Source organism: Loxodonta africana, chromosome 3 (genome assembly GCF_030014295.1).
Source record: "Loxodonta africana isolate mLoxAfr1 chromosome 3, mLoxAfr1.hap2, whole genome shotgun sequence".
Taxonomy (NCBI): domain Eukaryota; kingdom Metazoa; phylum Chordata; class Mammalia; order Proboscidea; family Elephantidae; genus Loxodonta; species Loxodonta africana.
Genome location: NC_087344.1, coordinates 143,946,262 through 143,959,466, shown reverse-complemented (window position 1 = coordinate 143,959,466; position 13,205 = coordinate 143,946,262). Strand labels below are relative to the sequence as shown.

Sequence of the window (13,205 nt, the reverse complement as noted above, 5' to 3'; positions counted from 1 at the left end):
GCTTCGTGTTTGTTCACTTACAGCTTTAAGATTTTTTTTGTTTATTTTTAGCAAAAATGTCTTTTTAGGTCTATATTTTTAATTAAGGTAGAAGAGCTATGAAAGGGCTATTTACAATGGATTGGTGGCTTATTGTCTACAGTAAAGATAAAATTGGGGCTTCAACTCTAACATGAACAATGGCAGTTTTGATGTAGAGAATTGTGTATCAGGTAGAGAATTGTGTATCAGGTATGATCATAAATTAAATATTGCAATATTAGTACAGTTTTTAAAGTCAAAATATTTCTTACTAGAGCAACATGTACTCTCTGGAAAATTATAAAATTTAATCTGATATTTGGTATTTACCATATGTAATAAACTATGTCAGGGCTATAGAAGATATAAAAATGAATAAAACATAGTTCCTGATTCTAAGAGGTTCACATTCTAGTTTTGGGAAAAGAAGACTCTAAAACAATTAAGTTTTACACAAACTGAATTGCAATGGCTGGCTAATTGATGTGTAAATAAAATGTCAGTAGTTCCTGGGTGGTGCAAACAGTTGAGCACTTGGCTACTAACTGAAAGGCTGGTGGTTGGAGCCTTTCCAGAGGCTTCTCAGGAAAAAGTCCCCGCGATCTACTTCTGAAAGATCACAGCCCTGGAAAACTCCGTGGAGCGCAGCTCTACTCTGGCACACGTGGGCTTGCTTTGAGTTGAAGTCAACTTGATGACAGCTGATTTGGTTTTTTAAAGGGGAACCTAGAGGAAAGAATGATGAGTTTCTTTCTACTGGAGTAATTTAAGAAAGACTTCACTGGAACGGGGTTAGGGAAGAGGGAGAGTAGTGGCATAGGACAGTAATGTTTTTGGAGGGATTATTAGGTACTAGGCACCGAGCTAGGCATTTTACATGGTGTATGTCATTGAATTCTTCAAAATAGCTCTCTGAGGTGGTTGTTTCTGTATATAAATAAACAGAGTCAAATAAATATATAATTTGTCTAAGATGGTAAATATCAGAGTTGACATCCAAACACTAGCCAGTTTGTCTCCAGAGCATTGGAATTGGACCTTGATGGAAGAAGATTTTGCCAGTTAAAGAAGGGGGGGGGGGGGGCAGGAGTAGTAACATTCAGGGAAAAGGGGCGGGGAAAAAAAGCCACAGAAATGTAAATGTTCTTGCCATGACCTGGAATCAGCTCTAATCCAGGGAGACTCGATTAGAAATTATGTGGATTGGAATGGCAGAAGATAATGATAAAAAGGTATAGCATGAATTATAAAAAGTGTTGAATGCTTTTCCATGGCGTTCCATAGGTATGGGGAGCTGCCAAAAGTTGTTGAGAGAGGGGGTGATATTATCACCTCTGTATTCTAAAGAAAGGTAATTGAAAGCCGTGTGAAGAGTCGAGTAAATGGGAAAGAGATTGGAGGAAGAGAGATCAGTTAGGGGACTTTTTAATAATCCAGGTAAGAGATGATGAGAACCTAAATTAGGACATGGAAATAGAAAGGAGTAAATTTGAGAATAATTTCAAAGGCATTAGTGGGTTAGCCTTTTTACCTGGTTGATTTCTGAGAAAAGTGGAGGAGTTTAAAAAAAAAAAAAAGTTTATAGCTCAGGAAACTGAGTAGATAAAGAGTTCATTGAAACAGTGAGAAAAAAATGAATTTGGGGGTAAAGATGGATTTATGTTGATTATGAAAAATCCATATGGAAGTGTTCAGTTGGGTTTTGGAACTGTGAATCTGGAGCTTTATGAGAGAAAGAAGACTAGAGATGCATTAATGAGAATCACCTGAAGATGTTAGACACACACACACACACACACACACACACACACACACACGTATATATAACTCACATATCCTGTTTGGCTGGGTGAGTAAGTCGGGGAGGGCACCACGAGGATCAGTGTTTAGGGTCCTCACATGCCTTAATCTGGCCCTGAGGAAGAGCATAAAGGAGCATTAGTCAGTAGTGTCAGATATTAGAATTAAGGAGAGTTTATTGAGGTATAATCTATTGTAATATGATTAGAGAAGAGGCGAATGGTTTAAGAGGAACTGCAAATGACTGAATTTAGAGGAAGAGGGGCAAGTTAAAGTTGACATTCCTATTTCTAGCACAGATGAGTAGGACGACGATGATGCTTTGAACTGAGATAAGGAAGAGGGTGGAATAATATGACTGGGTGGGAACATAATGTTTGATTTGGAACATGATGAGTTTGAGAATATTCGGGAATATTCTTCCAACCCTTGATTAAACTTCTGTATTGGATAGATGTGTATGTATATAGATATCATTTAGGAAGCAAGAAATGAGAAGTGACTTTTTTGGGGGGGGGGCAGGTGATATTTCAGATCTTTTAAAGGACTTTCTTCATAAATTACAATTACTAGTTTATCCAGATTGTCTTTAATCAGGTAATGTTTGACTAAAAGAGTTATGACTGTATTTAAGATTTGGCTGCATGTGAGTCCCCAAAATCAAATGAAACTCTTTTATCCGGAAGCATACGAAGTGAGTACTTAATTCTCTGGTTCCCTTCTCCCCTTTAGAGATGCCCTCAACAAAATGAAAGATGTGTATGAGAAGAACCCACAAATGGGGGATCCTGGGAGCTTACAGCCCAAATTAGCAGAGACCATGAGTAACATTGACCGCCTGCGAATGGACATCCACAAGAATGAGGTTGGTTTGTTATTCAGCAATTATATAAGATAAATTTGTCTTCATAAACTTCATTATGATAGATTGGTTTTTGCTACAATTACTTTCAAATATTTATTAAATTATAGGGCTTATGATCTAAAAGTAAGGTGTCATTATGGTATATAGTCTTTAGAATTAATCCTTCATTGAAGTTTTTTTTTTTTTTAATTTAAGCCTTTATATAAAATTAAACATACTGTTTTTGTCAGCTATAATGTTGATCATTGACTAAATTGGAATCAGTTCCTCTTCTCTAAGAAATACATAATTATAAAAACTCAAAGCATATTTTAAATGTGTGAGCTTTTAAAAATATTTATTGAGCTCAGTTATCTTTTTTTCCTCCTAAGGCTTGGCTTTCTGAAGTTGAAGGCAAAACAGGTGGGAGAGGAGACAGAAGACACAGCAGTGACATAAATCATCTTGTAACACAGGGACGAGAAAGGTCATTTTTTGCATGTTACTTGTATTTCTTCTTTTCCCCCAAACTTTTCCCATCCTTTTGTCTTAAACTTCATGCAGTTCTTTTTTCTTCCTCCCTAATTTAACAAGTTTGGCTTTTAATAATCTCAGTCTTTTGAACCTAAGTGCTTTTCTGTTTCTTTAGCAGTAGCTGCAGGAAAGTATGAACTTTCATACTGCTGTTTAATTGTAGCATGTCATGCATCCAGAAACAGAGGTGAGAAGGAGGCACAGGCTTGCTCCTCAGGCATGGGAAGATTCTCTTCAGGTATAGGTGGAGTCGAGTAGCTTATGCCGAAGAAAAAATTCACTGTCAAAATATTCAGAGTTCTGTGAAAGAAAATAATATATGTTGTTAATTTGGACCAGAGCTTCCAAAAGGTATCCTGTTAAGTTTCTGTGTTTTCATACTGGTTATGACGTTTCCCCCATTTGGTATAATGTATCTTTTTTTCATAATAAAATTCAAAAAAATTTAAGATTCATCTTAGAGAATAATTTGAGAGACCTTAAATCTTGGTTTACTACTTACAGTGTAATTTCAGCAAGTTCTTTTTCTTTTTAAGTTTATTTTTTTTCATTTCAATTTGTTTTCTAGAACAGTTTTAGATTTATAGAAAAATTGTGTGAGAAGTACAGAGTCCCCAAATATTCCCTCTTCTTTCTTCACATAGTCTCTGTTATTAACATTTTATACACATGGGGTTGCCATAAGTTGGACTTGACAGCAACGGGTTTTGGTTTTATTAATGTGATACATTTGTTACAATTGATGAATTAATGCTGATGTATTATTATTAACTTTATTATAGGGTTCATTGTTTGTGTTGTACAGTTCTATGGGTTTTGATAAACGTATAGTGTCGTATGTCAACTATTGCATTATCATGCAGAAGTTTTTTTTTTTAAATAATTTTTATTGTGCTTTAAGTGAAAGTTTACAAATCAAGTCAGTCTCTCACACAAAAACCCATATACACCTAGCTACACACTCCCAATTACTCTTCCCCTAATGAGACAGCCTGCTCTCTCCCTCCACTCTCTTTTCGTGTCCATTTCGCCAGCTTCTAACCCCTTCCACCCTTTCATCTCCCCTCCAGGCAGGAGATGTCAACATAGTATCAAGTGTCCACCTGATCCAAGAAGCTCACTCCCCACCAGCATCCCTCTCCAACCCATTGTCCAGTCCAATCCATGTCCGAAGAGTTGGCTTTGGGTATGGTTCCTGTCCTGGGCCAACAGAAGGTCTAGGGGCCATGACCACCGTGGTCCTTCTAGTCTCAGTTAGACCATTAAGTGGGGTCTGCATCCCACTGCTCTTCTGCTCCCTCAGGGGTTCTCTATTGTGTTCCCTGTCAGGGCAGTCATCGGTTGTAGCCGGGTACCATCTAGTTCTTCTGGTCTCAGGATAATGTAGTCTTTGGTTCATGTGGCCCTTTCTGTCTCTTGGGCTCGTAATCGCCTTGTGTCCTTGGTGTTCTTCATTCTCCTTTGATCCAGGTGGGTTGAGACCAATTGAATGCAGAAGAATTTTACTCCCCTAAAATGCCCTGTGTTTCACCTCTTCATCTTCCCTCCTCCCCAGCCTCTGGCAACCACTGATCTTTTTACTGTCTTTATAGTTTTGCCTTGTCCAGATTGTCATATAGTTGGAAATCATACAGTGTGTAGCTTTTTCAGACTGGCTTCTTCCACTTAGCAGTCTGCATTTATGATTCTTCCGTGTCTTTTTGTAACTTGTTGTAGTTCACTGGTTTTTGTTGCTAAATAATAACTTTATTGTGTAGATGTATCACATTTTGTTTAAACATTCTCCTACTGAAGGGCATCATGGTTGCTTCTAAGTTTTGGCAATTATGAATAAAGTTGCTATAAACATTCCTGTGCAGGCTTTTTTTGTGGACATTAGTTTAAAGCAAGTTTATTATTTTTTTTAAGCTAGTATTTTCTTGTGTTTTTGGTGAAGGTTTAGATTCACATTCAACGAATTTTGTACAAATTGTTCAGTGACATTGGTTGCATTCTTCACAATTCGTGAACATTCACAGTATTTCTGTTCTGGTTGCTCCATTTCCGTTAATCTAGTTTCCCTGCCCCCTTAACATTCTCATCTTTGTTTTAAAGTAATTGTTGACCATTTGGTCACATATAGATGCTTTTTAAAAGGATCACAGCATTTGTGGGTGATATTTTTTATTTTGTGAGCCAGTCTGTTTTTTAGCTAAAAGATGACTTTAGGGGCTAGTTTCAGTTCAAGGTTTAAAGAGGATTTCAGGGCAGTAGTTGCGGGGAGTTCTCTAGTCTCAACCAGTCCAGTAAATCTGCCTTTTTTTTTTTTAAGGAAGTTGAGATTCACTTCCACATTTTTCTCTCATTCTGTCAGGGTCCATCTGTTGTGGCAAAGCAAGTTCATTTTTAATGTTCTCTGAGTCTCACTTTCCTAAAATGGAAATTAAAATAGCCAGCATATATGGTTGTTAGTAATAAATAAAATAATGACCATAAAGCACCTAGTAATACAGCACCTGGCAATAATATGTGCTTGACAGTGTTAGTTCCTGCTTATCCTTTTCTTTCCTTCCGTCTTACCACTTTTTGTAACAGTGTATATCTTCAGTATATCATGAGGTACACACAATATACTAATTTTTGTTACTAGGTAAAACCTAGATTAAAAGAATGTAAAGTCTCTGGCACATGTTTATCTAAGCATAGCTTCAGGCTTGCTGAAAGTGCTGTTAAACCTAATTTTGTAGATTTTTGAAATTATTACTAAAATCTTATTCACTCACTTGATCTTTTTAGCAAAATTATTAACATTATTTCTCTGATTTAAAAAAATTAAAACACAAATAAGATGCCTTCAGATTATCTGCCGTTTTTTTTTTTTTTTTTAATTACTAATTTCCCTGTTAACATGATTAACTGGAAATTAACTTTCTACATTAGTTCAGATTCATGGTTTTTAGTAACAGAATGAATACTCGTGCTGGCTTGTACTAAAAGGGGGCTTCACTGGCTGATTTCAAGGAGCGCTTGATCTAGGAGCTCAGATGATATCCTCAGGATTTAGTTTCTCTTCATCTCACAGCTCTGCCTGCCCCTGTGCTGGCTTCATTGTAAGGTTCCATGTGGTGATCTTCCAAACTCCAGGCTTATGTTCCTCCAGGCTCAAGTCCAGTGGAAAAGGGAGTGAGCTTCTCGTCTAACGGCCTCAAACAGAAGGCTCTGTGCATCTTTCTGTCTGGTTGGGTTACAGGCCTACTTGTGAACTGTTCACTTTAGCCATACTAGTGCTATGCTCTGATGGCCCCTCTGGAGCCAGGACAGAAGCAACTCCATCTGAAGCCTGTGAACTGAACGTGGGTCTGGATGTTTCCCTAAGGAATGTCAGGGTTTTCTTGCCAAAAGAAGGGGAGATGAACACTGGATAATGAGAGACAAGGGTCTACTGCATTTTTTAATGTTATCTCTGGTCCCAGTGATAGTGAGACACATTTACTGAGTAGGTGCTATGTGTCTAGAGCATTGTAATCTTTTTATTTTTTTTATTTCAGGACATTCAGTGAAGTGTTTTGTATTAGAAGCAATTTATATAATTAACTTTTAAGAAAATAGAAAATAAGGGCTTAATTTAGAATCCTGTCATTGATGCTTGATTCCTTGATTTGATCCTGAGGAGATCAACTTGTAGGTAATATAAAGAGTTTCCATGTGGATGATACTTGATCGAAGATAACTTTATGTTTTATAGTCCTGAGGGAAGTTACACGGATGATGCAAACCAGGAAGTCCGTGGGCCACCCCAGCAGCACGGTCACCACAATGAGTTTGATGATGAATTCGAAGATGACGATCCTTTGCCTGCTATTGGACACTGCAAAGCTATCTACCCTTTTGATGGTATGATTTTCTTAATACATGTACTCAATAAGATTGGTTTCTGAATATCTAAATGTATGGACTCACTGCCTTTAGTGTCCTCAGCTAAATAATACATTGTCAGAGAATTATAATCCCAGTTCATTAGTATGAATACTTTTGTTTCAACTCAATTAGATTTATAGAGGATTTCTCTTTTCTTCCATACATGGAGTTGAAAGAAAATTAGCTATGTTATCAGCATCCTAATACAAACTATTATTTAATTATCAACTTTGATCGATACAGAATTTCCCCCAGAGATTTTACTAATGGCTGCATGTACTCAATGAGATGAAGCAGCTTCAACATCATCCAAGTCAGTAAGTGGAAGGCTGGTAGCTGTCACTTCATGCCCTTCTTGCAGCTGACTGACATTGAGACAAGTACAAGGTAGATGGCAAGCTGAATGCCACCACCTTATCCTGACTGTAGGCCACCTTGTAAGTGAGGAAGGGACAGATGTGGTAGCTTCTGGCTCTGCTATCCTTTCTTCTGTGACAGTTGGAGAACAAACCCTGTGAGAGAAGTAAGGCGTTGTGGCTCTGTATTGCCGATTTTTAGTTACCCGTCCCTCTTTGGGGCTGGGAAAAGTCCTTTTCCTTAACTCCCAGTAGCAGCGGAACACCTCCACAAATAAGTTGTTGTAAAATTGTATATAATTTAAGGTCCTTCCCCACCCATCCATTGTATTGGCTTTTAAATTGAATAAAGCCTTTAATTACCCCTCATTCTGAAAAAACATATTGAATAAGATCTTGCAGTAACGTAATCTAGAAAGTAGGGAAGGAATTTAGCATATGTTAAATCAAGATTCAGTTACGAAAATTATTACTGCTAAGCAGATTGGGAGTGGCTGGGGATGGGAAAAAGGAGGCCGTAAGGCTGATGAAGATTTGAAGGAAGTTTGTGTTCTGTGGCTATGACCATTCTACTTCTGCCATTACCAGAGTTGAACTTGTATTTTTCTTTCTGCCCTCTCCTCAAACCATCTTCTTTCCTTCTTTCTTCGCACTCTCTCACTGTCTTGTCACTATTCTCCTGATTCATACCTCATGGTTTTTTTAGGTAGCGTTACCACTCAAATATGGGAAGAGAATTGGAATAGTGAAATAGGAGTTAGAATACCGTGTCAAATCTTATGATGTCACTGTGGCTCAGTTACTTCATCTGTTATATAAGGGTGGTATTAACGCCAGCCTCAAAGGGTTGTTGGGCAGCTCAAATGAAGTGTAATGTAGATGAAATATTGGGTAGACTGCAAAGCATCCTAGCATCTGTTGTTAGTAATGAGAGTCACTGGGCTCATGATTCCAGGTATATTTAAATTTGATAGTATTTTATGTTATTTCGTGTTGTATTTGTAACTTTTATTCAGAATTATCACTGCCTAAGTTATGCTTGAATTATGAAAACTCCTATCTAGGGCACAATGAAGGTACTCTGGCAATGAAAGAAGGTGAAGTTCTGTACATTATTGAGGAGGACAAAGGCGATGGATGGACAAGAGCTCGGAGACAGAACGGTGAAGAAGGCTACGTTCCCACATCTTACATAGATGTAACTTTAGAGAAAAACAGTAAAGGTGCAGTAACTTATATCTAAACTAACCGGGCAGCTCTGTGCTGTGCATGACATAAGAAAGATAACATAAAATGAAAGCACATTCAACAGGTTGGAAAAAAGAAAAAGGGCATCCAAGAGTTATTGTTCACTATGTGAGCTGAGTGTAGGCTTGATCTTAGAGATGTGAATACTACCATAAAAAATGTTCTCGTGACATTTTACCGTTTGAGTGATGTTGGTGTGAAGCTTAATTGATGCCTTTTGCTTTATGTCCTGCTTAAGTCTGTGTGAAGGATTTGTGTTTTTCTGGCTTCTAAATTGTAGAATTTGGTCTATTGGATAGGAATCCATAGATAAAAAGCTTTCCCTCCCGTTGGGTCAGAAAACACAGTGACTACAGTGAAATCAAATAAGTAAAACTGCTCTGAAATGCTATAGAAACTGATTCCCAAAAGAGTAGTTTGTTCTAGGAGTTTGAATTTGTAGCTGTAGTTTCCAGGGAGAAAATAGTTGATTGAGTAAAATAATTTATTTTAATAATAATTTTCATTTTCCATTCTATTTTTAACTTTGGCTTCCTAGAGGAAGAAAACAAGCACCTAGCACATAATCTAAATAATCTAAGCAGTAGGTTAATCAGGAGACCCGAGGTGCAAAATAAATCACCCTGATCTAGTAATTTTCACTAATGTACAATCTTCCTTCTAAAATAATCTTACGTTTGTATTTTTCATCTTGAAAATGTCTTTTGGGAAATATCACTTTAGTGATTATTTAGCATTTAGCAGTTATATATAGGAAAGTAGATTCTAATGAACTAAGGAGATCTTGAGTGGAGGGAAAGTACTGGGAAGTCCTTTTAAAACAAAAACAACTTTTTCGACTCAGTTGGGGAGAAATATCTGTATCACCGTTTAGGGCCTTTCCTCATTTTAACCGAAACATCTGTTATTAGGATAGATTATTTTTTCCCAATGAATGTCAACGAACATTTGTTGTAAACAGCTGTACAGTCAGTTCCAGCATTTTCCCACAAGGATTGTGCAGCGCTATTTGTGTGACCATGTCCTGAGTAAGTCTTGTGGGGAAATAAAGTGAGGAAGCTGTTAAGAGGCTGTTTCTTGCTTTTGCTCATGCCTCCGATTTGTTGGTGTTCAGGAGCTGACTGTAACATGATTGTAGAGACATGTGGGACAGACACTTTGAACTGAGCACCCCTTTTGGTCCTACCAAAGGTCTTCAGTAATTGTTCTTTTCTTTTTCCTCCTGGACTACAGGTTCCTGAAGAGGGTTTCTGAGGAATGGGCAAGATGTTGAAGGAGGTTACATGCAGCTGCTTTTGGGGGGAGGGTATTAGAATTTTCAGGCTCAAAGAGAGAGAGGAGCAAGTTGCATGAGTGCATGCAGACATGGTTATTTTTTTTACTAACTTCATTAGCATTTCCATACATTGTTTTTAAAAAAATCATTGTAATACCAATCCTTAAATTCCTGGCTCACAATTATTTATAAAAAAAAAAAAAAAAAAAAAAGCCAACAGTGGCTGACCTTTTTTTCCATATACTTTACTGATGTCCAAATCAGAAAGAATGCAGAGCTGTCATTAACTTTGTCTTACATTTGGCTGTCCCAGCAAGACTGTCTCCATCCCAGCTCTGTTTTAATTGGCTTTTAGGTCCATTGTCTGTTACAGTCCTTGCCATTTGTCAGTGTCTGCCTGCGCCACCTCCGTGCTTGCTTAACATCTTGTTGCATGTCTAGAGTAATCGGGCTAGATTTTTCAGGCATGTCTTTAGAATCCCTTGTTCTTGTCAATGTCTGTGTTTTGTTTTACATTTGGAGTGCAAATCGCTTTGTCAAAACATCTTCAGCACTAATGTTTCCATCCTAGTATTTGTGTATGCTGCTATAACTTCCCCACTGCAAAACATTCCAGTTTTGACATTAAGAAGAAGTAGTCTGTGAATCTGAAGTATTTAAGATAAGAAAAAGAAAACATCTCTGCTCTAGCCTACAGCCCAGTTGAAAGAACTCTTTGAAACATGATACATCTTCAGCACCTCAGTCTGGGAAGAATCTATAGTCAGCGCTGAAATCCTGGCATAATAGACACAGAAGATACTCACCACCTCAAGACAAAGGACTGTTTGCAAAAGTCAGCTGCTTCCATTCAAGTGCTGCCTTAAACTAGAGTGCCTAAATCTGTTGATTGCCAACATACCACTGCAGTATCCCACAAAGGGCTTTGTGTGTCAGCTCAGTGCGACCTCCTTTAGCTCTGCAGCTCTGCTGCAGCTGCCGATGTAGCCTGGTAGGTGGCTTTGAGAGCTCTACCACGTACGCTGGTGCGTCTTCAGATGTGTGCATCAAACACAAGACATGTCCGAAGTCCATTTTACTTTACTCAGTGTTTTTAAGAGAAGTTTTATGGACCCTCCCCCATTGTCTTTTAATTTGGGGTTATGAAGTCCTCATTTGATTATTGACAATGATAGTCTGTTTCCAAGTGATGCTTTTGTCTGAACCAGATAAAACTTAGTGAAACTTTGTAATGATCTATGTGCACTTTTAATTGTAAAATGGAAATTTCTGTATGTTTATACTTGTAAATATAGTTGTTAGTGCCCTTGTTGCTCCTGTTGTCCTGCCTCCCATCTGTAGTTCTGTTAATGACTTGTATCCTAACCAATTTCATAGTGGTGTTGTAATAGAAAGATTGGGGGTGAGGGTGGGGGTGGGGGTGGGGGGGCATTTGTACCACCGAAACTTCATTAATTTGGTTCTTTACTGTTTTGAGGGGAGGAGAATGTGAAATGGTCTGTGTATTATTGGATTTTAAGCAATATTTTAGAAACTGTGTGACTGCTTTAATAATTTTTCCCCAGTGTTATTTGAATCGCCCGACCAGTTATACTAAAGCCGAATGACAGTTGTGCAAAGTTAATGCCTTCATAAGATCAAGTACACCACTGTACACACCTGACATAGAGTGTGTTACCTTTGAGGCTAGTGAACGATGAAGTTTAGATTTTGAATCTCGTTACAGGGTTATTTATATAATGTGACATTATTCAATACTGACAGACTACGTGAAGTAGTTTTAAAATCTAGTGCTATTTTTATTTTAAAGGTTAGTAATGAGGAGGAAGTGTGATCTGGCTGTTTGTTTTCTGTACAAAGCCTGAAGTGCTTGTATTTTTTTGGCTAACAGCCACGGAGGGCAAAGGTTCAGGCTTTCTTGTAAGGACTAACTGTTCTTTTTAAGCTACTGTTTGTTTTTGTAAAAGCAGGATTTGCTTATGTAGGAGGCAAGTTCCTTGACGTGAAATCGTGCAACCTGTATATGGGTTATTGCCCTAGGAGAGACATTTGTACTTGCACAGTTTAAATCATTCTTAAATCATTCTTAAATTTTGAACATGTGAATTGTCTAAGAGAAATCTTTAATTTTTCAGTAATTTTTACTCTTTGTGCACATGTTGATTTCTTAATGTAAATGCTTTGTTTAAGATAGTGTTCTTGGTTGAAAATATTTTAATGGAATAAAACAATCTTTCCAATGGTCAGTTAAGGTGTATAGTGTGTTATCTCTTGTTACCATATGAACTACAGAGGTGTAATGATTTTGTCCTTGAATATGCTAAGCTTCAGATGGTGCAAAGTAGATGACAAGTCCCAGAAGTGGGAACATCTGTGTCAGGCAAAGCAGTTTGAGAAATTTTGTTCTAGTTTTAGTTTCTCTCAAGCTTTCTTAAAGGGGGGGGGGGGGAGGGGGGAGAGTTAACAATTTCCTTAGAATGAATTTAAATTACTTGTAATAATTTGAATTTGTTAGCTTTGTTCCACCGTAGCTGTGGTTCTCAGACTTCCCCTTTACATGGTCTTACCCTCTTCACCCCTGTGAGCTGTCCTTCTGCCACAGACCCTGATCCAGGCACCGCACACTGGCCAGCGTCTTCTGTGATCCGGCTTGAGTTTCTGATTAGCCAGGAGAGGATGCCGCTGTCTGCCTGGCATTTCTAAGCTTAGAAGGAGAATGTTTTCTGTAATTAGTGTCACATCTGTCATTTTAGACTCAATTTCAGAAGATTCTACTTTTTGAAAAAGGCAAATGTGAAACTATGATGAGAAACTTTTGAAACCCAAGAAGAAAATGAAATTTAGGTAACCCTGAACAATGAAGGACTGCAGTTATTGAGATCCATGCCACACTTGGAAGTAGGGACACTCAAAACAATGAAAATATCAGGAAAAGAGTATCTAATGCTACAGCCTCAGACAAAAGCTCAAAACAATGAAAAGGGCTTTTACTGTCTGAACTAAGATAAGGAAGTCACATGCCTACTTGCTAGGGAAAGATAACTTCTTTATAGCGGTATTAACAAAAGGAAAAGGGTCTCCAGGCTTGTTGATAGATTTTCTATGTGAAGGTGTTAGTCTAAGTGAAAAAAGGCTCAAGAAAAACCAAACAGATTTCAGGAGCTCATACACCTGGGATCAAGTATATTCCTTAGAGTTGCTTGCAGTAAGTAATCTAAGAAACTAGAGA

The 13,205-nt window shown here is 37.8% G+C and overlaps 1 protein-coding gene across 4 annotated transcripts in view; it reads left to right on the top strand.

The window, feature by feature from the left end:
• FNBP1L (formin binding protein 1 like) overlaps nucleotides 1-11,385 on the top strand; it is a 112,265-nt gene extending 100,880 nt beyond the window's left edge. For 3 of the 4 annotated variants that reach the window (XM_064282241.1, XM_064282243.1, XM_010598098.3), the window contains 4 exons: nucleotides 2,554-2,686; nucleotides 3,058-3,152; nucleotides 6,924-7,072; nucleotides 8,517-11,385. In XM_064282241.1, the coding sequence (XP_064138311.1) occupies nucleotides 2,554-2,686; nucleotides 3,058-3,152; nucleotides 6,924-7,072; nucleotides 8,517-8,695 (556 nt within the window). In that variant the 3' untranslated portion in view covers nucleotides 8,696-11,385. The remainder of the gene's footprint in view (nucleotides 1-2,553; nucleotides 2,687-3,057; nucleotides 3,153-6,923; nucleotides 7,073-8,516) is intronic. The other variant, XM_064282242.1, reaches the window with a different exon arrangement.
• The last annotated feature ends 1,820 nt before the right edge of the window (nucleotides 11,386-13,205 follow it).